Source organism: Neovison vison, chromosome 1, assembly GCF_020171115.1.
Source record: "Neovison vison isolate M4711 chromosome 1, ASM_NN_V1, whole genome shotgun sequence".
Classification (NCBI taxonomy): domain Eukaryota; kingdom Metazoa; phylum Chordata; class Mammalia; order Carnivora; family Mustelidae; genus Neogale; species Neogale vison.
In genome coordinates, this window is record NC_058091.1 from 250,105,276 (window position 1) to 250,130,514 (window position 25,239).

Genomic DNA, 25,239 nt, shown 5'->3' on the forward strand with positions numbered 1-25,239 from the left:
TAGGTGCCAGATGCTTTGTGCACTTTATTTCTGACATCATAGACCCTCTCCAGAATAGTTACTCCCAAGTTGTAGCTGAAGAAATTAGAGTCAGAGATAATAAGGGGCTTGTCTGAGTAACTAAGCTGGGTTCAGACCAATTCTGTGTGGCTCTACAGTCCATAGTCTGTGCATTACTTGGCTGGTGCCTCCCAGCACTGCAGAGTGGAGAGAGGGTTTTCTAGGCCCATTCTTCTCATCTGCAAAACATGGGAGTTGGACAAGATGATCACTAAGTTCTGTTTCACTTCTAACATCCTATACTGATATTTTAGGGCTCCATGCTGCAGAGAATATGACTCATTCTTAGGCGAAACCCCCTTTGGATGTTTTCAGATACCTCTGATCCTGGCTAAGATTTTCAAACAGGATGTTGACAGATATACTTAGTATTAATCTTGTCTCCCATGGCATTTGGATGCCTGCCAATTCTTTGTTACTCTGAACAATGGAGAGCATTATTTTCTCTGTTCTTTTATTTTCACATAAACCTACTCTACTGTTTCTTTTCCTAATGCTGGCATGGGTTTATATTTAACCAGACTCTGACTTTTTTTTTTTTAATCTTTATTTGCACATTTGACCAACTCTCATACACATTTCTAAAATTTATTTTAAATCCATAAAAATCTAAGTTCTTTTAGAACATCATGTGAAACAATACTGTACCTTCGTAAGACTGGACAACAATGATAATGTGATTTAGAGAACCACAGCAAGTTGCCAAGTGAACTGTTAGATTGATAGAGATTCATTCTCTCTGTATCAGTGATGTATCTAAAAAGCTATGTATGCACTTCGAAGTACTTCTCATTATACTGGGAATCTGTATTAAGCTCACATAGATTATTCTAAGGCATTTGGAAATCTAGGCTGCATCTCAACTAAGGTGAGAAACTTAGATACTAAACCAATTTTGTGTAAGCTTGCATGGAGCACTGAGTGTGGTGAAAAAAATAATGAATACTATTTTTCTGAAAATAAATAAATTGGAAAAAAAAAAAAAGAAATGACTGCATCTGTACTTTACTGCTAGTTCCATCTAGGACTTGATTAGATTTACATGGTAACAAAACTAAACAATGACAGCAGCAAAACACAGGCCCTCAATTATCTCAGGATTATCTACCTTTTCTCTTGAGGTAACAAGGTTCTATACTGTTGAGTTTGTTAAGTTGGGGGCTTTTAACTCTGCTCCCAAACTGTAATGAAAACTTAATTCTGATAAAAAGAACTTAAGCAAGGCACCTGGCTGGCTCAGTCAGTTGAAGCCTCTGCCTTTGGCTCAGGTCATGATCCCAGGGTCCTGGGATCCAGCCTGATGTGAGGCTCTCTGCTCAGCAGGGAGCCTGCGTCCCTTCCTCTTTCTGCCTGCCTCTCTGCCTACTTGTGATCTCTGTCTGTCAAATAAATAAACAAAATCCTTAGGAAAAAAAAAAAGAAGAAGAAGAAGAAGAAGAACTTAAGTTGGGGCTTAAGTGACTCAGTCCGTTAAGTGTCTGACTCTGGTTTCAGCTCAGGTCATGATCTTGAGGTCTTAGGGTGGGGCTCAGTGCTCAGCACTGAGCGAGGAATCTGCCTGAGATTCTTTCTCACTCTCTTTCCCTTTGCCCCACCTCTCCTGCTTTGCATGCCCTCTCTCTCTCTCTAAAATAAATCAATTTTTGGAAAAAAGAACTTAAAAGTCTTCAAATCATAGTTTTTGAAGTTCAAAAGTTGGATGCTTAACTGACTGAGCTGCCCAGGCACCTGGGCATAACATTTTTTTTTTCCCATTCCTAATAATGATATTCTCCTAAAAACCAACACATGTTGACTATTTTCTTTAAGCAAGGCAACAATACTTGGTACAGTGAAAGAATACAAATATGCTAACAATGTAATACAATTCCTTTAAAGGGCTTATGGTGTAGTAGGTAAGAAATGGACACAAATTGTTTATAAGCCAGAAGAGGGTAAAAGCCATTAAAAGAACATAAGTGCCTGAGGAGGACTTAAGAGGTGGCATTTCACCTGGGACTTGAAGATCAGGACAATTTTGAACAGGGATATGAAGAATTAGGGAGAGATATTCCAGGTAAAAGAAATAAAACAAAAACCATCATGACTTTTATCACTGGGTCCTTTAATTTTCTTCTGTATCCAGCCACCTCCCATGCATCTTTCTCTATATGGTTAACTCACGTTAATCATTTAAGACTCAGGGGAGGCCTCAACTCTCAGGAATTCTCCTTCATCCTCAAGGTTATGAACTCAGTTTGATTGGGATTAAGGTATGTCTTTCTAAGTGTTCCCCATTTCATTCAATTAATTCCCTGCAATTTATTTTCACAAGTTAGAATCCTAGGAATCATCTTTGTTAACTTCATATCCATCCTCACATCCAATTCAACACGTGTCTCACTAATTCGATTTCCAGAGTAAAGATCAAGTCAATTTTAGATAAAATATGTGGCACATACATACAATGGACTATTACTCAGCCATGAAAAGGAATGCTGTTTTAATGTTTACTCTGACACGGATTACCTTGAAAACATTATGCTTAGTGAAATTAGCCAGAAACTGAGGTATAAACATTGTATAATCCCTCTTATATGAAGTACCTATAATGGACAAAGTCCTAGAAACAGAAAGTAGAGATTACCAGGGGCTGGAAGGAAGGGCGAGTTATTGTGTAAAAAGAAGAGAATTTTTTTTGGAGATAATGAAAAAGGTTTTAATATCTTTAGTTGTGATGGTCACACAACACTGTGAGTGTATTAAATGCTCCTGAGTAATGCACCTACCAAGAGTTAAGATGACAAATGTTTTATGTCTATTATACCACAATCAAAACAATTTTTTAAAAGTTAACTGAAATCCATTCTATTCAATTCTGCTTCTTTGGTTCCAGCCACCACTAACTCTCACCTGGACTACTGAAATACTCAGATTTGATCTAGTCTCTGCCTATCTTTACACACTCATCCTGTTATTTTCCCCCCATTTACTTCCCTCTCTGGGGATATTAGACTTGTTACTATTATGAAAAAACACAAAACTACATTTCTGAAACAGTTTTAAGACTTGCTATTTCCATCAGAAAGGATGAGTACCCACCATTTGCATCCACATGGATGGAACTGGAGGGGATTATGCTGAACGAAATAAGTCAAGCAGAGAAAGACAATTATCATATGGTTTCACTCACACTTGGAACATAAGGAATAGTGCAGGGAGCCATAGGAGAAGGGAGGGAAAACTGAATGGGAAGAAATCAGAGAAGGAGACAAGCCATGAGAGACTCTGGACTCTGGGAACCAAACTGAGAGTTAGGGAAAGGATGGGGGTGGGGGGATGGGGTCACTGGGTGATGGGTATTAAGGAGGGCACATGTGGTGGTGAGCACTGGGTGTTATACATAACTAATGAATCATTCAACATTACATCAAAAACTAATTTTTGGCTAATTGAACATAATTTTAAAAAGAGAAAAAAAACTAATTGAACATAATTTTTAAAAGAGAAAAAAAATTGCTATTTCCTTTTGGAATATGCTTTTCTTCTGCCTGTCTGCTTCACTGACTCTTATAATTCATGTTTCAGTTGAAATGTCCTCTCCTTCTTAAAGAGTTTTTTTGCTGACCTACCTCATCAGTGTCTTCCCTTCTATTCCAACCTTTACTTTATATCATAGAGCTCCATTTATTTATTGCAGTGATCTCAATCTGTAGCTTTTCTTCTTACCAGTGTATTTCGATTGAGCAATTGGGTAGGTGGCGATGCCATTGCCTAGGATGGGAGAAGATAGGAAAAGACCATGTTTGAAGCACAGTTAAGTTGGAAGGTTAAGAGGAAATACAAAGTTCACCTGCAAGTATATGAGTCTGGAGTCAAAGAATGAAAGATGGACCTGAGATACAAATATAAGAATTATTAGACTATCAGTGATATTTGAGGCCATAAGAATGAACAAAATAATTCAGGGAAAACCTGAAGATTCGGAGGAAGAATGGGTCTTGAACTAGGCCTTAAAGATCTTTAGAGATTCTATAAAGTAGATTTCAATAAATTAGACAAAGTAGTAACTAATAAGGAAGAAGAAAACCCAGGACTCTGTGGTTTGACATAGGCCAAGAATGGAAATCTGTCAAGAAGAAAGGGGTGGTCATTTGTGTTGTACGACACTATAAATTCAAGTAACGGGAGCATAGCAAGGTTTACACTGGCTCTAGCATCATGGAGGTTGTTGGGGACCTTGATTGCACTTTCAATGGAAGATGATCATCTAAATGGGGTGGAGGGACTAAGACTGGTGGATTAAATGGCAAATGGGAAGGGTGTGAGCAGTTGAAGACTGTAAAGTTGCTTATCTTAGAATAAGAGTGGGAAAAGGTATTGAATGATGAGAAATCAGAGCAAGCTTTTGCAGAGATGTGAGATACCAACATGTTCCTATGCAGATAAGAATGAGCTGGAAAAGAGGAGTCTGTGATGCAGTGTGAAGCAGGGTAAATTTTAAGGGACATACACAGGAAGGTGAGGAGCATGGGGTCTAGAGCACTAGTGGAGGATAGAACCTTGAACGTGAGGAGGAACACTTTTTCCACTGATAAGAAAAAGCAATCAGGAGAACACATGTGACAATATAAAGCAAGAATTTAGTTTTGGCAGTGGAAAGATGAGAGAGTCCCCTTTTGACAGCCAGTGTATTCATAGTAAATTATAGGTGAGGTCATCAGCTGGGTGTAAGTGTGGGGGAGGGGAGCAAGGTTTGAGAAGAGATAAGAAGGTAGAGAATAGTTGTTTTAGAGAGTGAGAAAGCAGCTTCCTGGAAAAAAATAATCTCAGCTCTTTGGCTGGGCCAAGTTAAATGCTCATCTGAGATCTGTAATCATGCAGAGTAAAACCAATCAGGCAGGTTTTGTTACTTTGTCAGCAGGAGTAGAGACCAGAGATAGAGGGCTTCCATCAAAGGTTTTGTCAGCAAGGCATGGAGAGAGGGAATATGAGTATGTAAAGGGAAATTTTAAGAAATAAATCTAGAAAGATAAGGTGAGTCTACTTTATGGAGGGCTCTGAATGTTGGCTAAAAAAATGAATTTTATTTCACTGGCAATGGGAAGCTGTTGAAGTATTTCTGACTATGAAAAATGATATTACCCAAACTCTACTTCTGCATGATTTATCTTCCCTTAATGTAAAGTGCTGAAATGACTGAAGAAAAGAAACCAATGAGGCCATTTCTGAAGGATCAGGGATTAGATAATCATGATTTAAATGAAAGTAAGTAACAGCTGACTTGAGCCAGACCACTGAAGGTTAAATTTCTAAGAGATCTTGGTATCTATGGGAACCAGACCAGCTTGATGGGAGCATCAGGCCACAGGGGAGAGAATCTTAATGTCTGGGCTAGGATTAGGCAGGATATTACCTAAATATCTGTCTGGAATCTGTCTGGATATTATCTAAATAAATGTCTGGAAGCAGATATACATCAAGGGATATATTGGTCAGTCACTAAATGAGTGAGAATGCAAAATGTCACCTGAAGTATTAAAACCAAATAAATCATCATAAAATTGTTGACCAGTGATAAAGCTAGAAGATGTCAAGAAGAGTTCAGAAAGCAGGAGGCCTGATGAGCAGGATCAGGATGGCTCAAGGCTAGAGCCAACACAAGAATGCTGGGTACAGGTCCGAACAGCTGAGTAGGACAGGGAGACCAGACAGTTTTAAGAGTAGATATAAAGGATTTTGGAACTAGTGGTCAGTTCAGTTTTACAGGATTGACCAATGTAATGACAAACCCCTGACTTGAACACGGGTGTCAGATTTTAAGCCATCTAAATATATGTACATGACATTGGTCACAGCTGAAATAGTAAAGTAAAAAGTCACAAAATAACACAGCTAGAGATAGGTCAGAAGCAACTTATTATGATACAGTGCAGCAGAATCAGCAATCATTCAAATCACTCCCAGGATTTGATAATCTACTTCAACCTGGGAGCCAGTAGCTATGCTAACAACTCCGTGGGTATCTGAAAATACAATTTGTTCCCTGGGAAATCTGCCATATGGGCTGGTACTGAATTTTTAATTTAGTAGGCAAACTCATTCCATCACCTAGCAATTCATAAACATATTAAGCAATAGAGCACCAGGACCCATTAAGTTTTGTTCAGTATCCATCCATCTAACATTTCATGACCCTGAAGCATCAGGCACTGTGCTAGGCTGTGGATACAAAGAAAAATAAGACACCATCTCTTGTTTCTTTCTAAGAAACCTCAAGTCTATTGGTAATAAAGAATAAGCAAAAAGATACTTGTAATAGATTTTATGACTTTGGTATACTCAGGATCTATTGGTTATGTAACTCATGGGAAGGCCAGGGAGTGGGTGGGGAGATGCTAGGGGTGGTGGAAATGGCTGCAAAAGAGATTCAAAAAAAGGATCAAAAGACAAAAGAGGGCAAGGTTGGGAGTTGAGAAGAAAGGTTATGACATCTTAGAAAGAGGAAGTGGCAAATGCAAAGCCTTTAGGTAGCAAGCAGCATGGTACTTTGGGGGAAAATTCCTAGTCGTTGAATATGGCTGTCATATTTCAATTAGGCTTGAATTTTGCTCATTTCATGTAGATTTTATTTCTCTCGTATAATCTTTTTATTATATTTTCCCCTCCTGTGATTTGAAGTTCAATCAAGATTTTTTTTACCGTTGCTTCACTTTTATAAGCACCAAATAGTGTTTAATATAATGGATGCATGTAATAACTCCAGGAATAATATGAATACAATTTCACCAAAATAGAAATACACATGTGAAACCAGTCATTAAGAATGGAGAAGAGTGTTTATTACTTTAAATTAACCCAAAGGAAAGCTGATGTAATTGAGGCAATAAGACTATAGGTCTATCACTTTTCTTTGAGAATGATTTCAAAGGACCAAAGTCTTTTTATATAACATAAATAGGAGTGTTCATCAGCATGTGCTCATGGGGAAGGAAAAAAGAAAACCTCAAACCAGTTTCCATTTCCTTAAGAATTTTTTCGGAATTGAATTCTTAGCATCTTGGTACTGCTTTATTGACAAATAAATTAAGGTGCTTTATTTTACTTGCCAATATTCCCTCATATACATTGTTGTTTGGAACTCACAGCTTCTGCTAAATAAATTACTTCCCTTTGGCTTTAGATCAAAAGCAACTTCAAAAGAAGGACATCTTTTCTCAAATTCAATTACTGACTCTTGGGACTTATATGGAAAAGTTATGATTATGGACAAGAAAAGATCGTCCACTTGTATCTGGAAATGTTTATAGCATTAATATAGATTGATTATATAAGGTCTGGTTCCAATATTTTCTTATGAGTAATTAATGAAAGATAAGCCCTAAGTCTCGCTTTCAGAGTAGGCAACTCTGTGTTTCGTTCCATGTCCCCTGACATTCTGCTGGATTTGTGGTGTTAATTACATTCCACTAACTTTCTCTTCTAAGACCCCGGGACTCTTAGCTGCTAAGGTTCACAAGTAAAATCAGTTAGGTAAATGTGGCATTTCCACTATCTCATGTAATCCTTTTTAAACTCTTAGGGATAACTACATATGGGATTCTGTAGCACAGTCTTGGTTTCAAATAGTTGTGAGGTTTTTGTTTTTTTTTTTAAGATTTTATTTATTTATCTGAAAGAGAGAGAGAGAGAGAGAGAGAGCGAACCCAGGAGCATGAGTGGGAGAAGGCAAGGCAGAGGGAGAGGGACAAGCAGACTCCCTACTCAGCAGGGAACCCAATGCGATGTGATGCAGGGGTGATCCCAGAACCCCAGGATCATGACCTGAGCTGAAGGCAGATGCTTAATGGACTGAGCCACCCAGGCACTCCCTGGTTTCAAATAGTTTTTAGTATGAATATAAATTTATATGTTAGATTTTATGGCAGTCAGTATCTTGATTTTTAGTTCTAGTAATATGATTTCTGTAGGTATGTGAGATATTAAAACTTTGAAATTGAAAGTATATATTCAAAGAGTTCTCCTTTTAAAACTCCAGGTAATCTTTGAAAGAGAGCCAACCAAACTGATATATGGATTAACATTATATGTAATGTTTAAGATTTTTTATTTATTTATTTGACAGAGAGGCAGGCAGAGAGAGAGAGGAGGAAGCAGGCTCCCCGCTGAGCAGAGAGCAAGATGCGGGGCTCGATGCGGGGCTTGATCCCAGGACCCTGAGATCATGACCTTAGCCGAAGACAGAGGCTTTAACCCACTGAGCCACCCAGGCACCCCACATTATATGTAACTTTAAATGAAAATGAATAGCACCTGGTTGTGGCATACTTGACAAAAAAAAAAAAAAAAGCATATTGAAAATTAACTACCTTTTATCGGAAATTTACTTAGCAACCTGGGATAAAACTGGACATTTTGGCACTCATCCAGAGTTGGAAAAACCTGTTTACCCTAAAGTGCCACCTAAAGTGTTTCTCTAGTGAGCTGGGATAAAGCATCTGGAAAGGAATCTTTGTCGAATAGGTTTTGAACTCTTGGGATCAGCTCAGAAGATGAGACTTTTTTATCTTAAGTCAGAATCCTCTTGTATACATAGCTCAGTGTGGTAAAACTTTTATTACCCATTACCTTATAAATTTAGGAATATAAGAGTGAAGGTAATGTTAAGATTCTATAAAACTAAGAAGGTTTTATCCTATTGACCTGAGTTTTGTAAGTGCTTTTTTTTTTTTTTTTTTTTTTTTACCTTTGAGGCCTCATAATTTATAATCCTTGCTTTTGGCCATTCGTGAAACATACATGTACCTCTCCACCATCTGTCTTGTATCCTTTAATTCTTTAGTCTCAGAAATTTCACCTTTTGGAATTATAATTGATAAGTTTATAAGAATTCAAGATCAGTTTGTGACTAAGGGGTCTTCCCACTTTTGTTTACCAAGTTTGAGTCAACATCCCTTGGAATGGGAACAGTGCTCTTTCCTTATTCACCAGGGTTAGCCAGTAAAAAAAATGGGCCCATGGACCATGCTTAGACCATCTTTGTGGAGCTGATGTTCTGCCAGTGGGCTTAGGTCTAGAAGATAGCTTGGCATGGCAAGACTTCCAGGTCTTACTGGAAAAGCAGAGCAACATTCTCAGCTGTAATTCCTGGGATTAAGGAAAGCATCTCTAGAAGAGCAAAAAATGTTCTCAGATCATACAGGCACCAATTATTATGCCAGCTTCTTTTGGATCTAACTGCATATTACACAAATCAGGAATAATAATGTTCCTCTTACATTCCCTCTTGATTTCTTCTTAGTTATATCTTTTTTGTCCAACATGAAATTGTGGCTTTATTTGATAAGATAATCTGGTCCAAGGCAGTGTATCTATTTTTTTCTTTTTTTAAAAAATTATTTTTTAAATTTCTTTTCAGTGTTCCAGAATTCACTGTTTATGCACCACACCCAGTGCTCCATGCAATACATGCTGTTCATAATACCCACCACCAGGCTTACCCAACCTCTTACCCCCCTCCCCTCCAAAACCCTCAGGTTGTTTCTCAGAGTCCACAGTCTCTCATGGTTCGTCTCCCCCTCCAATTTCCCCCAACTCCCTTCTCCTCTCCAGCTCCCCATGTCTTCCGTGTTATTCCTTATGCTCCACAAATAAGCAAAACCATATGATAATTGGCTCTCTCTGCTTGACTTATTTCACTCAGCATAATCTCTTCCAGTCCCATCCATGTTGATACAAAAGTTGGGTATTCGTCCTTTCTGATGGAGGCATAACACTCCATAGTATATATGGACCACACCTTCCTTATCCATTTGTCCGTTGAAGGGCATCTTGGTTCTTTCCACAGTTTGGCAACTGTGGCCATTGCTGCTATGAACACTGGGGTACAGATGGCCCTTCTTTTCACTACATGGCAGTGTATCTTTAAAAACAAATATTCTTATAGACCAGTGCACATAGGGGTATGTATCTAATAAGTATACAAGAGTACATATCTAACACTATCCTACTACCAGAAATAAATCCTGTGCCTTCAAACAAAAGACCCCCAGTTGTCCAGTGGAATCTTGCTCTGTGCATCCTTTCTCAATTTGATGAGCTCAAGCCCCCCAAAAGTACCCACTCATTCCTCCAGACTTATTCATATGACCAATGTAGCTATTCTCTACTTCAGCCTCCTATCAGGAAACACTGAGTCATTAAATGAAATCATACTGAGGTTTCTGGGGAATGCAGGAGAGAACAGCATTCACTTTTTCTACTTGGGCACCAAGATGTTTGTACCTGGAAAAGCTACACTGACTGGTGTTCTAGCTGGCTGACAACTGTTTGCAACCCCACATTCTCCAGTTCATCTTATGTTGATAAACCTCTGTCCGTTGATGTTGACAAAGGAGTGTCCCACTGTTTATCTGCAAATTGCCTGCCTTCTCAGCTCTAATCTGGGTTGTTTGACAACATTGCCAAACAGCACATGCTCTTCTGGTGATCACAACAGTCTCCATGGTTAAGTAGGAAACCTTTGAAATTGATCAAGGTCCAATTCCCATGCGCCTGGTTTGACATCAGCTGGTGCTTGCCCTTTTATCCAACTTCTCTGGATCTAGAAGCTGGGATACTTAAAAAAAAAAAAATTCCTAAGGGATGGACAGAAGGAAGGGACACCATTTCCGGATAATAGTATAATTCCAAAATTAGTCTTACAAACAAAGGAGGGAGGAGACCTTGAGATCATTGAATTCCCACAGCTGGTATAGCTAGCAAAGGTCCAAATTTTGGACCCCTACCAAAAATCTCAGAATGGATCTTCTTACCCTTTGTTAATTATAAAATGAATATATTTCCAGGCCTTTTGCAAAGGAAGGGCCTAAATATGCAGTTTGAAATTGAAAGTAGATAAGTTTTGTACTTTAGTGACAAGATATGACTGATGCTTCAACTCGTGGGTATCTTCTCTAAGTTTATAAGGTAAACTAAAATAGATTAAAAGAGGATAGTGAGAAGTATTTTTTGTCTTCTGTCCAGAAAGTTTTCCCATTTCCCTTTTTCTGATAACATTTCCTTGCCCTTGACCTCTGGCACATGACAAAGGTATGGTCAATAATAACATCCCATGGCCTTGGCCGCAGTGATTATCTATGGGTTAGAATGTGATACAAATCTCGTCGATCAGATTCCTTCTGTGAAATACTGAATATATACTGTGAGAAAGAAGTTCTGTTCCCTGGAGTTGGGTGTAAGTTAAAGTCCTTTGGTTGTCCAAGTATTATAAGCCAATGCTTATTAAAGTTACTTAAAAAAAGAAAGAGAGAGAAAGTTAATCAGAAAGAGGGTAAGATAGCTATTCACAAGGCTTCCCTTGGCTCAAGGGGGAAGGGACATTGTGATGAACCATCCCACTGGACTTCAGAGAATGGAAGAGGAACACAGGGGATCATGCTTCTGCTACGGAAGAAAGAGGGAAGTGGTTCTGAGCAGGCAGAAGCACATCTTCACTCTAGATGAGCACAGCTGGGCCGTCCTTCCTGATCTGTACCTGAGGTCATTCAACTGGGGCCAGTAGCAAAGAGGAGCCAAATGCACCATCCAAGAGCCCTGTGTCTCTGCCTCCTTCCTTCTTTTCTCCTTACACTTTCATTTCGGTTAAAGTTTCATTTTGGTTTTTGTCACTGGCAACTCACAAAGTCCTCAACAACACCTTGTTCTCACATGAGTGATTTTTCAGGCCGAGAGGTTTCCAGAAAGTCCTTTTAAAAATTAGAATTGCCCTAACTTTGTGCATAGTGAATATGTAACGTATCTTGGGATCTTCATGAAATTTCTGCAGGGAGTCCTGGAGCAGTGGCTTATCCTTGAAGGAAACCTGAAATCAGACTTTGGCTGTGGGGTTCTATTTTAGGAAGCTGCTCTATTTCAGAAGGACTTCAGTGGACTAAAGAAGAGACAACTGACAGGAAATCTCTTAGTGAGACCTAGAGATTATAAAGATAAATATAAACTATTTCTATGAGGTAAATACCTAAACTCCTCAGGAACGTCTTATACTTAGTGCGTGTTGAAGTTACCACTCCCACGTTCTCTCATTGTCGCTGTTGTTAACTACCGACATTTATTGGTCTACAATGTAGAATATCCCACCTTGCGATAGCTTCTATTTTTTGAGGATTAGGTAGAAGTGCTTAAAAGAAAACCCTTTTCTGCAGATGTTGGGATAATGTGTATGTCTGAGGGGGGAAATCTCCACTTTTTGTTTTCCTAAGTTCTTGTAACCTCTGTCCAAGATAGTCACACCCTTGACAGTGGTAGGGAAGTATAGGCTGTCTGTTTACACTTCCACCAACCATCAGATGAAAGCCCATGCAGCCTCAATAAATGGCTGGTGAGGGGAGCCTGGGTAGCTCAGTGGGTTAAGCCTCTGCCTTCGGCTCAGGTCATGATCTCAGGGTCCTGGGATCGAGCCCCGCATCGGGCTCTGCTCGGCAGGGAGCCTGCTTCCTCCTCTCTCTCTCTCTCTGCCTGCCTCACTGCCTACTTGTGATTTCTCTTTGTCAAATAAATAAATAAAACCTTTAAAAAGAAAAGAAAAGAAAAGAAATAAATGACTGGTGAACAATATGTTTTGACAAGGTCCCACCATTTGAAACAGTGAGATCCCAGGGCCTTCCTTGACACTTTCTTTGAAAACTCTGGTAAGATAAATATCTGTGTTCCATAGTGAAAGGATGGTTGTATGTAGAACTATTGATCAAGTAATTGGTTCTTTGTCTGAGGAAGAACAGCCTTTCAAAGAGCTAGGCTGATAGAAAATCAAGAGCACTGGATGGCATTGTTGAAAAAACCTAGACCCACATGGATAACTACACAAGATAAACAGGAATATGACCTCTCTCTGAATGCTCGGAACTCTACCTACTCAAGATTTTACTTGGGCCCAAGGCACTCTCATTAAAATACACTTAAAACTGACAGGGTGTTAGTCATTACATCCTAGTGAGGATCATTTTCCCCCCGGTTGAGATAAAATTCACATAACATAAAATACACCATGTGTACAGTTTAAGTATATAATTCATTCATTTTCCTATATTAACAATACTGTGCAACCACTATCACTGATTAATTCCAGAATGCTCTTTTCACCCTCAAATCTTAGGGTTTTTTGTTTGTTTGTTTTTTAATACCTCGTTACAATAGGAACTTTGATCCGGGGGAAGTTTGTAGGAGGACAGAGAGTAAGAGGCCTGAGTTCCCTGGGGTGGACATCCTGATAAAAGATACTCTTGAAAATATTGATCACAGTTGGCTCTGGGATGTTGACAAAGAGGTAAATCTCTTGATTTTTTTTTAACAATATAGAACAGCAATAGTCTAATTCTTAAAATCAATAGTGTTTAAAAACCATCTTGGGCCCCTGAAAATCACTGTTGTGTCGATCGATCGTTGTTCATGCCTCCCTGAAAAGAATGGCTGGCTCTGGCCGGACACTGAGTCCTGGAGAAGCTTGCTCTGGGATGTACCTGCATTGACTGGGAGCATCTTCTTAACAGGAATAAAACCAAGAGATGACTCAGTGCTGATATGGCTGTTATCCGGGCAGTGAGAATTTGCACATTGGGACTAGATACCTTGCTTGGTATAAGAGCTGTGCGTATTAGGAGAAAAGAATTGAAAGAAAAAAAAATCCAGAAGAATGCATCATAAACTGGCTTGAGATCTATGAACCAGGTCCCTGATGTTTTGGTCAAAGAGGGGAGCTTTCATCATAGCAAGTGACCTAAGGCTCATGTACCAGCAACACTTAGTCACGAATGATTTTTGCAAAGTAACTTTGCCCTCTTCAGACAAAAGAAACAAAGATACTTTTTGAAATTTAACCTTAGCTTCCTGAATACTAAGGTTTACTAAAAGGTGACCCTGAAGGGGTACAATAGACATTTCACTGAATTATGCTAGTGAATAAAGCCATAAGCACTTCAGGTGCAGGCTGTGGAAACGTAGGAAGGAATCTGCCTTGGGCTGTGATTATTTGCACAAAGCAAAATCAACAAACAACACTCAGGCTGTAAGTAAGTTTCCTGCTGTGCCAGTTTTATAATAAAGGTGTTTTTCATTTCAGTTGAACTTTCCATTGACTTAAATCATTTATTTCCTTGGAGGTAATTTAAGTACATAGCCAATGAAGAAGTTTACTGTGTTTATATAAAAAGTTTGGTAGCTCACTGCTTCATCAAATTGAGAATATGCTTAAAGGTATTCCTAATATTCTGGAACACTCCTCTGATTAGAAGAGCTGAACAGCAACCTAATATATATAGACTGACTTAGAAAATGAATCAAGCAAGGGGGAAAATGCACATTTGGGTAAAAAATATTCTAATTTATTTGGCAATGTCTTAATCTGCTTGTTAGAATATAGGCATCAATCTGTAACTATAATAGAGAAGTAGCTTTATGTTAATCCAGGTAACATGTCATTTAGAATAAAAACTTTTTTCCCTCTTGCAATTTCAATTGTTAAAATAAAGCATGCCTTCAGAGTAGGCAACAATGGTGTCACTTGATGGAAGGGGATTCCTTTCCCAAAGTAGTTCACTCTCCCTTTTTATGGGGTCTGAAATTATATCATTGGACATTTATTACTTGGATCACAAAGGTCTTTTGTTCATCAAGAAGAATCTATTTAAAAAGTGCAAATACTCATGGATGGGTGACTCATTAAGCATTACATTATATTTTAACTTGACCACTGTTAAGAGTGTTTAGGACATGTGGGTTTTGTCCCTCACTCTTTCTTTCTAGTAATGAGTTATCTCTTCCTTTAAGTAAGTGCTTCTCTGCAAATCCAGCCCTGTGCTTCTGGTGGGAGCTGCCAGTCAGAACATTCTCCTTTTCCACCCTGATTTTCCTCTGCCCTGCCACCCAGTAGCAGGTGCTTGACTCAAGCTTGTCCAACCATAGTTCCCTACCCTTGGCCACAGACTGGTTCATGTCCCTACATGGGAACCCACGCAGGGACAGAGTGCTTTATTATACTTTTTCTATCTAGAATTGGTGGGAAAATGCTTTCTTTTTCTCTCTGGAGGAAAGATGAGAACAGCCCATAGTTGCTTATGGCCATGTTTCCAGTCTCTTCTGACATCCCACTTGAGCGAATTAAGTCTCAGTGAAGAGAGAAGCAGCTATGAGAGACGCAGAGTCTTTTGATGGTATCCGAGACCCTGCATCTATTGTACTATATATGGTTAACTGCATGCCCTTTCTTAGTTTGTTTATGCTTATGACAATAAATTACCCTTTCTTCTTAAGCTGTAATGTATGACTGGAACATCTGTCATTTGCAAACAGAGGTCTGAAAACTGAAAACAAACATTTTATAAAAGGACACAAGATAGCTAGGGGAGGGGTGTTGTTCTGGTCTAGGAATGTGTGTGGGAGGTGGGTCAATCCTCATTGTTGTATGGCTACATGGAGGTCATTGTGTGTTAAAGTAACCAACATCTTTGCAGACTTTACTTTCAAATATGTTGAGAGGTAGAACAAGGTGACCAAAGTCTCTGAGAATGAAAGCTAATAAGACTCTGGGGCCAAAAGTGCTTTGACATTCTCTTGGGCTATTGAATTCAGGTTGAGGGGCATGGGAGCAATGGGAGAGCAATAAAGTGCAAATATTTTATTTAACTCAGTGCACTGACTCAGTTTTTCCACGAAATAAAAGCAGCAACATATGGTCCAAAAGGAATCACTGTTTTCATCCATAATTGACCTTGGAATACCTGTCTTTATTTAAATTTATATCTGTTCATAATACATTAGGGTTTTGTATTTTTTTTTCCTGTACTAGTAGTTGTTTTTTGTGTTTTTGTTGTTGTTGTTTTTTTAATTAGAAATATAGAGAGAAAATTGACAAAGGTAGGATTTCATGTTTCCTATCCTCTCTCAAACTATTAGAGTCCTTGTACCTCTGTTATTTTGATTTTGACCTACTAAAATATCAGAGGGACAAAATTGTTATTAGACAACAAATGGTATTTTTGTCAACAATGAGAATTATATACCTTGCAATAAGATCTTTTTTCACTAGATTCAAAATACAGTTGAGAAGTTGAAAGCTTCTCTCAGGTAAACTGGAGAACTTTCTCCAACGTGATGTATAATCATTATCAGCTTCTTGTGACGCAACTTGGAATCTGGCTATGATGCCCTAGAATAAAGTCTAAGTGGATAATATCCTTGAATGGATTTTATTCTCTAAGTTTTCATAGTGGTAAAAGTAAATTCATAAGCTATCATTATGTTCTGTGGAAAGGGAAAAACAAATTGACCTTCAGCATGTGTTTCAAGATGACTGTGTTGCATGCCATTTCAACCCCGGGAAAGTGCTATTCAGAAGAGAAAATTAAAACCAAACTCATTTTAAAGGTTTACCACGTGGCCAGGATGCGGACGTGTCTCCCCTTCTGAAGCCACCACATCGCCTACTTTCTCCTCCTCCATTTATTTCCACGGTCCTCCTCTTTTTCCAGAATTATTTATGAGTAATAAAGGAAGCCAGGGTAAGAATAATAGCATGTTTCTGGCTTTACAAGAGTGCCACACATGAAAGAAAGACATTTATCCGGGGGAACCACTGTTTTCCAAGAGATTCACCAGGCAGAATGTCACAGCTGTAGAACAGAGATGAGGATCCCTGTGCGTGGGAAGGGCACAGGCACACTGGGGAGGGTAAGTGGCTGGCAGGAGGTTCCCTGCCTGGGTGTTGCTCACACTTGTTTAACCTGGGGCAAAGTAATCGACATCCCTAAGCCTCCGCTGATTCCTTAGGAATCCATAAATGAACTTACTTCAGAGGTTATTCTGAGAATTAAATACACGTGAAGTCCTTAGCTAAACACCTGGCACATACTATTAAATGTTCACTAACATCATTCCTGGGTACAACGATCCAAGGGGTTTTCCTCCCGCACTTAGAGAAGATTGTTCAAAACTCCAAACCATAGAAGCCATTACAGGTTTTCGGAATCACCCAGATTTCATCCTCACCCAGCATTCCCTGCTTGTTTCTGGCTCACTCATTCACGGGTCGTTCCAACACTCAATTCTTAACTTCCCTGCGCCTGCCCCAGCGTACAAGCCTGTCTACACTTGAAGACAAGCTCCTCTCTTTGCCCCACTCGAGAGCTTCATCGCTTGGGTCTTCCTTAGGTGCGCCCTTTCCCTTGCGGCCACCCGGCTCATGCAAAGACCCTTCTCAGATCCATTTAGTCCAGCCCTTCAGCTTCACGGACTTTTCCTCGCAGGGAACGGAGGTGGGGTAGGCCAGGTCAGCCTGCTGCTGGGCCAGGATTCTGCCTGGCCCTGGGGCCCTGCCTTTTGCTCTGTGGCCAATAAAAGCATATACCTCACTCATGCCCTAGGGCCAGTGTAACTGTCACGTGGTAATACTGACCTCTAGGGGCTGGCTTCCCTTCACATAGAGTCCTTATCTTCTCATTGAGCTCCAGGACTGTGATGGCAGCCTCTTGCTTAGCTGTTGCCAAATCAGTTTGCAGCTTTTTCAGTTTCCTTTTGTGCTTTAGTTTCTTGAAAAAATAAGAGTTTCCGTCACTAGAGACAGACGCATCAAAGGAATAAAAAGAACTAATGAAGTCTGAACAAACATGGCCTTTGAAGCCCAGCTTCGGTAAACTGGTCCCTGTTTATCTAGCTGAAGTCCTGTCTGAGGTCTGTGAAACAAGTGCATGAGCTCCCGTCCGAGAGTTCCAGGCCCCAGCACCAAAAGCCACTCTATACATCAGAGTATCTTTTACCCTCTTCGGGGTTTTAATCTGCAGCTGAACCTTGTATTTTGGTTGCTTATAGTAGAGGCAATTAGAGAACAACTCTAGTTGATGGTTGGCATTTGACCAGTGAGGTGCCCATGCCTAAAAGTGCCTGATTTTTTTTTTTCAGTCTGTAAGTGAACTCACAAGAAATAGTGAGTGTGTTTCAAAGAAATACACTATTCTTGAGTGTGTTTAAGCAACTACTGTTGCTTCTGTGTCATTTTCTACCCTAATACCATCAAGGTTTGCCTTCTAATAAACTCTGAAGAGTGTGATGCTACCATGAAATGCTGATGTTTACAGATATTTACCGGGGTGTCTCTGCAGGGAAAGTGGTCAGGGTACCAATCATTGAGCAATAGAAGACAGGAATTGCTTTGCTGTAAAATAGTCTGGTTTATGACATCTAAGCCTTTGAAAGAACCACTTGAAGTTCTTACCTAACCAATTCACCTGGAGACTTTATGACTAGAAAGCTCTGTTTATGGATTCCAGAATGAAATCGCTGTGTCAGAATTAGATTTATCTGACACTGTGGAAAAACTGTCTGTTGTGCAAAGTGTTGTATTTATACTTATGTACTGCTGCCCTGCTGCCTTTCCACTGAAGAGCTCACTTTGCCAAGTCTTTGTGGACTGGTAATTAGGAAGCCCAGAATATAAATGACTAACATTTCTTATCAGACATAAATCTTGAGATAGGGAAACAAATGGTTTTTCCACATCAGGGAAAATTTCAGGTAGCAGGGAATCACTTCCTTTTTTTTTTTTTTTTTTGAGAGTAAAGCCAGTAGAATCAGTTCATCAAAGATGGGATTCTATAGTTGTAGACCACCCATTTCAAAGAGCGCTTGTCTTTCAGACCAAAGCAGTATTAGGATTTCACAAAAGCTGAATTAATGGCAGACAAATGGTTAAAAGAGAATGTATTATTAAAATGGGAATGGTAGTCATGGGAATTTTTTAGCGGGAGTTGGAGGGGTAGAATCTGGCATGGTTCACCAACACGGTCCAGGAGAGAGGTGCCCTCATCCACAACATGAGTTCCTGGTCTGTTCAGCAGTTCTCTTAGAGTGTGATTATTATGCATACTCATTTCATCTTTGTACTAATTACGAAGCACCCCTTTGGTGTCAGGCAACTGTTGAAATATCAGCGCTGATAAGGCTCCATGCCACTAAGGCTTTCTTACTATTTCCTTTCCTCTGAGTCCCTCTGTTCACCAAAATCCTTCAAATTTGACCTGTTTTGTAGATTAATTCAGAGAAGGAGACTAAGCTGATCAAGAAATATCTCGGCCTGAGTATTTGATAGCTAGCTGTGTTTCCCACAGGAAATTACTAGGTTGGCATATTCGTTGATACCTCCCCCTCTTGTAAGTTGGTTTGTGCCAGTTCATTCATGAGGACCTTGCCCATCCCAGGCCTGAGATGATAATGCCTATGAGGTCCCTTGTGGTCTTCAGCATCCTTTCCTGATACTACTTCAAAGACTGTCCTGTGATCAGATTTTTCACACTTTGTTTTTTACCATTTAGAACCCTGGGGCTAGAAAATGGAAGGAATGGTATAGAAATGAGGGAGAGAGTGGCAGAGGAATGATATAGAAATGAGGGAGAGAAGAGAGTCTCTTCTCTCTTCAGAAGAGAGTGCTAATTAAAAGTATCAGAAAAGAACGAATAACAGTGAGTGTGCAAACTGAAGCATGAGGGTTAAGTGTGTGGATGAACGCACCTTACATGGGCATGTGTAAAAAAGTAAGATGGAGTGATGGATGGAAAGACATACTGATAAGCAGGTGATGAATGGAATTTAGCAAAATGGTACTTGTGTCTAGTTATTAAGCATATGGGTGTTTACTATAAAATTCTTTCCACTTTTCTGTGTTTGAAATGTTTTATAATGAAATACTGAGAGGAGTAAGAAGGAAAGTTTGCATTTCCTTACATTGCTTTTCTCTTAACTCTTAGTAGATAGTATTCACATTCTTTTCAGAATGTGTCATAATGACTCATACGTGGATCCGTACCTTTCTGGAAACTTTTCTCCAAGTAGACATTGATAGCAAATAAAGCAAAAACTAAAAGCAACTTGGAGACTTGGTGAGGTAGCCACTGTCAGGGAGCTGGAGCCAAGAAGTCGTCTTTCAGGTTTCATTTCTGCTTTGGCCAGATGACTTCATGGATGGAGTGATTTGATAGCTATGTCTTAGTGGAAAGACATGATGCTTCTCAATATCATTTAAACATTTCAGCTTTTTGGTTAAAAAAAAACTTAAGTCCTTTAAAAAAAAATCCAGTTTTCAGGGGCGCCTGGGTTAGTTCAGTCGGGTAAGCTTCTCTAGTTTTAGCTCTGGTCATGAACCAGGGTTGTGGGAATCCCCACATTGAGCCCCTTGTCTGGCTCCAGGCTCAGCAGGGAGTCTGATTGGGATTCTTTCTCCCTGGCTCCTTCTGCCCCTCCCCCTGCTCATGCACACGCTCTCTCTCTTTCTCTCTTAAATAAATAAATAAATCTTTTAAAAAAATCCAATTTCGAGACCACCTTTTTGTCTTATGGTGATCATATGTTTTGCCTTTATTATTTTTATAATACTTGTATATTTGCCATATGATCTGAGAAAGAAATAGGATATTTAGTTTGGAGAGGACGGTATACAGGGGAGTTACAACACCTGACTTCAGTAATCTAAGGTATTATTCAAGAGGAAAGGAAGTTGAGTTAAATAGTATTATTCTAGATATACCATGGGGAACAATGGGTAAAAAACTCAAGAGGAGGCAGATTTTGGCATAGCATGAGAAAGCACCTCTAACAATCAGAGCTGTATTCATAACAAGATAGGATGGGTCCTGGCAAAGGCCTCCTGTTCTGGGAATGATCAAGCAGAGACTGGATGAACATCCTCAGGCAGGCCCATAGTAACCTCTGGGACCTGGGTCGAGGGGTAATTAAAGGTCTGGCTTACCCCCAGTTCTTTCCACCACTGGCTTCCTCCAGCCTCTGAGAGGCAAAGCACATGCTTGAATGGACACCTCAGTCCTCAAAGTCTCTAAGGTGGATACAGTTTTCAGAGATCCCTTAAAAATAATTCCAGAATTTGTGGGATGTTCCATCAGAGGGCCAAAGAGGCTTGTGGGGCCCTTAGAATTTAAGGATGACTGTGACTCAGAATGTGCAAACTTTATTATTAAGCTCCAAAGGAAAGGCGAAGGAACATTTAGATTTAAGTTAAAAATTGAATAAAGAACATAAATTGATTTCTCTTGGGACCTCTCATTTATTCAGATAAATTTTAAGGGAGTTTAACATCTTTTTCCTTCCCCCCACCCCTTTTCTCCAGACAGAACTGCTGTATGCCATTAATTCATAGCTCTAACCAAGCCCTTTGGGCATTTCTAAAAATTCAGTTTGCCAACATGTTTTTTATTAGTCATAGACATCAAATGATTTCAGTAATGCTAATATTTTCCTTTGCTTTTTTGGCGTTCTCTAGCCAGGCAACCCAAGTGTTGTACTTGAACCCAATGGAGTCTGTTATTGTCTCCTTAGTAACTAGGAACTCCCCTCCATGATTACTGAAAGGAGAGGAAGGCTTTATAGCTTGGAGGTAAATTCCTATTACCTTGCTCTTTTCCTACTTCTCCTACAGGGTGGACAGAGAGAGGAAATCATGTATTTGTGCAATGTTTTGAAAAGGAAATATCTATCCGTATCACATTGCTGAATAGCTCGCATTATACCAAGTCATCGGGAATTAGAAATCATCAGGGAACTATTTATAGAGAAGTTTCAACACAAAGTTGCCAGCATTGTTTAAAATTTCTTGGTCTTTCCACACACTTTGAACCGTGGCCTCAGGTTCTAAGGCTGGGCTTTGTCAACTATTGGCCCTGAAAATTTGGGCTGGACATATGTCATCTACAGGCTCTCCATCCCCTTTATCATATAGGGGATATCATATAGCTGGTGGGGAGTCAGTGACCTAACACATAAATGACAATACCCAGTGCTATGTTTGCTAAGTGGCAGGTAGGTCTTTTTTTTTTTTTTTTTTTTTTTGGTCATTATTTCTTGAAAGACATCAGAGGAGGTCTCAACCCTCCACTAAAAACTCAAGAGTATCTTTTCTAGAGATGTCTTTGTCACACTTTAGGAAATAAATTTGTATTTCATTGAAAACAAGATTTCTCTTTTTTTCAAGATTTGCCTTGTTTTCTTTCTTTCTCCTTCCCCGTCTTCCACCACTTCCTCCTTCTTGTCCTTCTCCTAAATTAAGCTTTCTCTATAATTGCATTGCTCTCCTCCTCACTTCGTAGACAACACTTAATGTCCTGAAGACAGATATGCAAATACCCTGGATCCAATCTCCTGCCAGAGCTGGCTCGGTGCCTGGCAAAGTAGGTGGCTGCCTCCATGGAATGATGTGAGGAGCTTTCTAAAGCCCTACCTCTTGATGCCTGTGGCATCTGTGGCAGGCTTGCTGGAGCATAGCTTCTTCCCACCTTGTCTGAAATCCACCCAATTCAGCCTACCTTCTTTACTTAGCATATGAAACAAAGATTGGTTTTGTCTCCAGAGGGCCCCTGATAAAATGCTCCCTTCCAAGGACATATCCGAGAATTTGATTTGAATACAGGACCTATAAGCAGATTTCTCCTTTCATATCTTTTCTAATAGTCCATTGTTAATAATAAAACTATTAAAAAGTGATGGTAGCTTTTGGCTACAACGTGGCTTAAAAAATCAATTTCACAACTCTTACTTTGTTTTGTATTAATGCTAACCTCAGGTAAATATTTTAGAAGCCCAGGAATGGCAAATACATGCCTCGTAGTTTCCTTTCTACTCCAAAGGCAGGCCTTTGATTTGGGAATTCCTCCACCGTGGGTTGCCTGCTTGCCTTCGTCATCCTTGATCCACCATCCCAGCAGCCACTGCTCATTGATGATCCCTAATTGTTATGTATGATCCTGTCTCTATTTTGTAGGTGAGAGAGTTGAGGGCCCTCAACTCTCAAGTTCACTAATCCCCACGACTTCACCATTACTTTGTTAAGTTACTTAAAGCTAGCTTTTTCTAGTTAGAGCAAGAATGGCTCTAATTAGTAGAAGTAGGCAATAAACAAGATTTAGTTATTAAAGAGTGACACTGAAGCATGATGGAGAGACACTGGAAGCATGGATTGCCATGACCTTTTGCCAGAGAGCCTAAGAAATAAAGGAAAGAGCTGATGAACCCAGCTAAGGGCTATCTGTGCCCAGTGTTGCTTTGAGCCCTCTTAGTGTCTCTCATCAGAAGGTCTGGAATTGATCCTGGAGATTGTAGCCATTCTGTTCAGTCCTCTACAGTGACAAAGAATAGATTAGATGAAACTCTTAGTATAATGCCTTGAATGAAAGACCAAGCACAAAAGCAAAATGTAACTTAGTCTTCTTTCATTTAATAAGGTCATTGGGGGAATTTTTAATACATAAACCTTTAGGCAGCATCTCAAACTTGACCAAGAATTGGGCCCCACATGACCACTATTGACATTTCATGACCAATAGTAAGACTTTGGAAATCATAGCTGATACTGTTCAGTTCTTTGCAGGTATCCCTCTGATTTGAGTAGCTTATTTTTGTTATCACATGCTATAGAAAGAAATTTTAATTCTGTTCCCTACACCCAGAGGGTTTGGAATTTCTAATTAAAAGAAAAGAAAACCCCAGTAATTAGACAAACATCTTGACTCACTACAAGGGAAGAGTTTACCTATAGCTGGAGCCGAGTCTCAGTTTTTTCCCTGTATGGGATAAGTAATTATTAGAGACAGAGGCGGAATTTGCCAGTTGATGTCCTAGTTTCCAGAAATGTCTGTGTAAATGTTTATGTAAGACCAGTTACAAATTAATACAAGTTAAAGAGATAACTTATACTTGGAGTTAATTCCAGTGATAAGATAGATGTTTCTAACAACACAACTGTCCAAAAGTTGGAATTTGTTACCCTAAAAGACCATAAGCTACCCTTCCTTCGATGTAGTATACAGGCTACTATTGGAAATGTTCCAGAGAGAAGCTGATACTTACCACCTATAATATGCCAGGCATAATAGTTCTGAGAAGTTTATACATACTAGCTAATTTCATTTTTGTAGCAACCCAACGAAGTAGAGCTATTATTAATTCCATTTTTAGGTGCAAACACTGAAGCACAGAGAGCTTTAAGTAACTTTCCCAAAGTCAAATTTTGACTCACAATTTAAATCTGAGTGATCCAGCTCTAGACTATCCCTTCCATCCCTTTGCCGTGCATGCCTCAATGTCCTACTCAGGTTCTTACATTGTGAGCAGTTAAATAAGATGACATTTCCCATTTATAAATCCATTTCTTAAAGCAAGAAGTGTCCAATTTCTGATCATGAAGCTCTGAGACATAGGCTGACCCCCCTCAAGCATGATTTAGGAAAACAGAAACACTTAATCTTCAAGGGAACAGAATTAAGTATAATCTTTGAAATCAAATTGTCCAGCCCTAGAACTGTAGGGATGCTAAAGTATAAGCAGAGAAAAATTATATGATTTGCCCAAAGTCACAGCTAATAAAACTGCAAGAAACAAGACTCAAGTTCAGATTTTCTGACTCCTCATTTCAATGTTGGTGGGTCGCCTCACCACCACCACCAACTGTATCATGTTGCTCCTTGGCCATACAAGCTGAAGGGCCATGAAATGGGTCTATGATTGGAAACTGGCCAGTAACTAAAATCACTGGTGTACAAGTTCCTAGTGTCAAAAATAGTTATTTAGGGAGGCTCCCTTCCCTTTAATCACTCTTCACACAGAAGCCAGGACGGACTGGATTCAGGTCAGTCTCTACATTTGATAAAGAGAAGAGTTGTTAGGGAATTGAGATCCCACTCACTTCAAAGAAATTAACTGGACCAATTTTGACCAGTCAACTCGCCCTCAAGAGGCCTGGAACATCTGTACTCAAACCAACTCATTCCTAAGATTAAGGGGTATTGTCTACCAGCTCTTTTTTGTATGAGTATAACCCTGCCTCATCATTCTTACCCAGTAAGCATTAATCAGGCTGACAACCAAGGTCTTTGAGAAAGAAAGAACCTACAGTGGCAACAATGCAATAAATAAGTTTTCATACTGGCTGAGCATAGCACAGAACAAAACCAAGTGTTCAGTAGGTCTCTCTCAAAAAATAAAGTGTAGCCAGTGCGTGCTGAAGCCAAATCCAGTTTTTGGTCTCACAGTCTCAAATCACACCCTGAGAACAGAGAGAGGAGTGCACTGTCACACCTAACAGAGGCTACTGGGAAGGTGGTTTCCAGTCCAATATTCCCTGAGGACAGAGAGAACCCAAAGGGCCAAAGCTGT

General features: G+C 39.6%; 1 protein-coding gene across 1 annotated transcript in view; it reads right to left on the bottom strand.

The window, feature by feature from the left end:
- CCDC192 (coiled-coil domain containing 192) overlaps positions 1-25,239 on the bottom strand; it is a 171,422-nt gene that overhangs the window by 44,034 nt on the left and 102,149 nt on the right. The window contains exon 5 of the mRNA XM_044228135.1: positions 17,486-17,618. Coding sequence (XP_044084070.1) covers positions 17,486-17,618 — 133 coding nt within the window. The remainder of the gene's footprint in view (positions 1-17,485; positions 17,619-25,239) is intronic.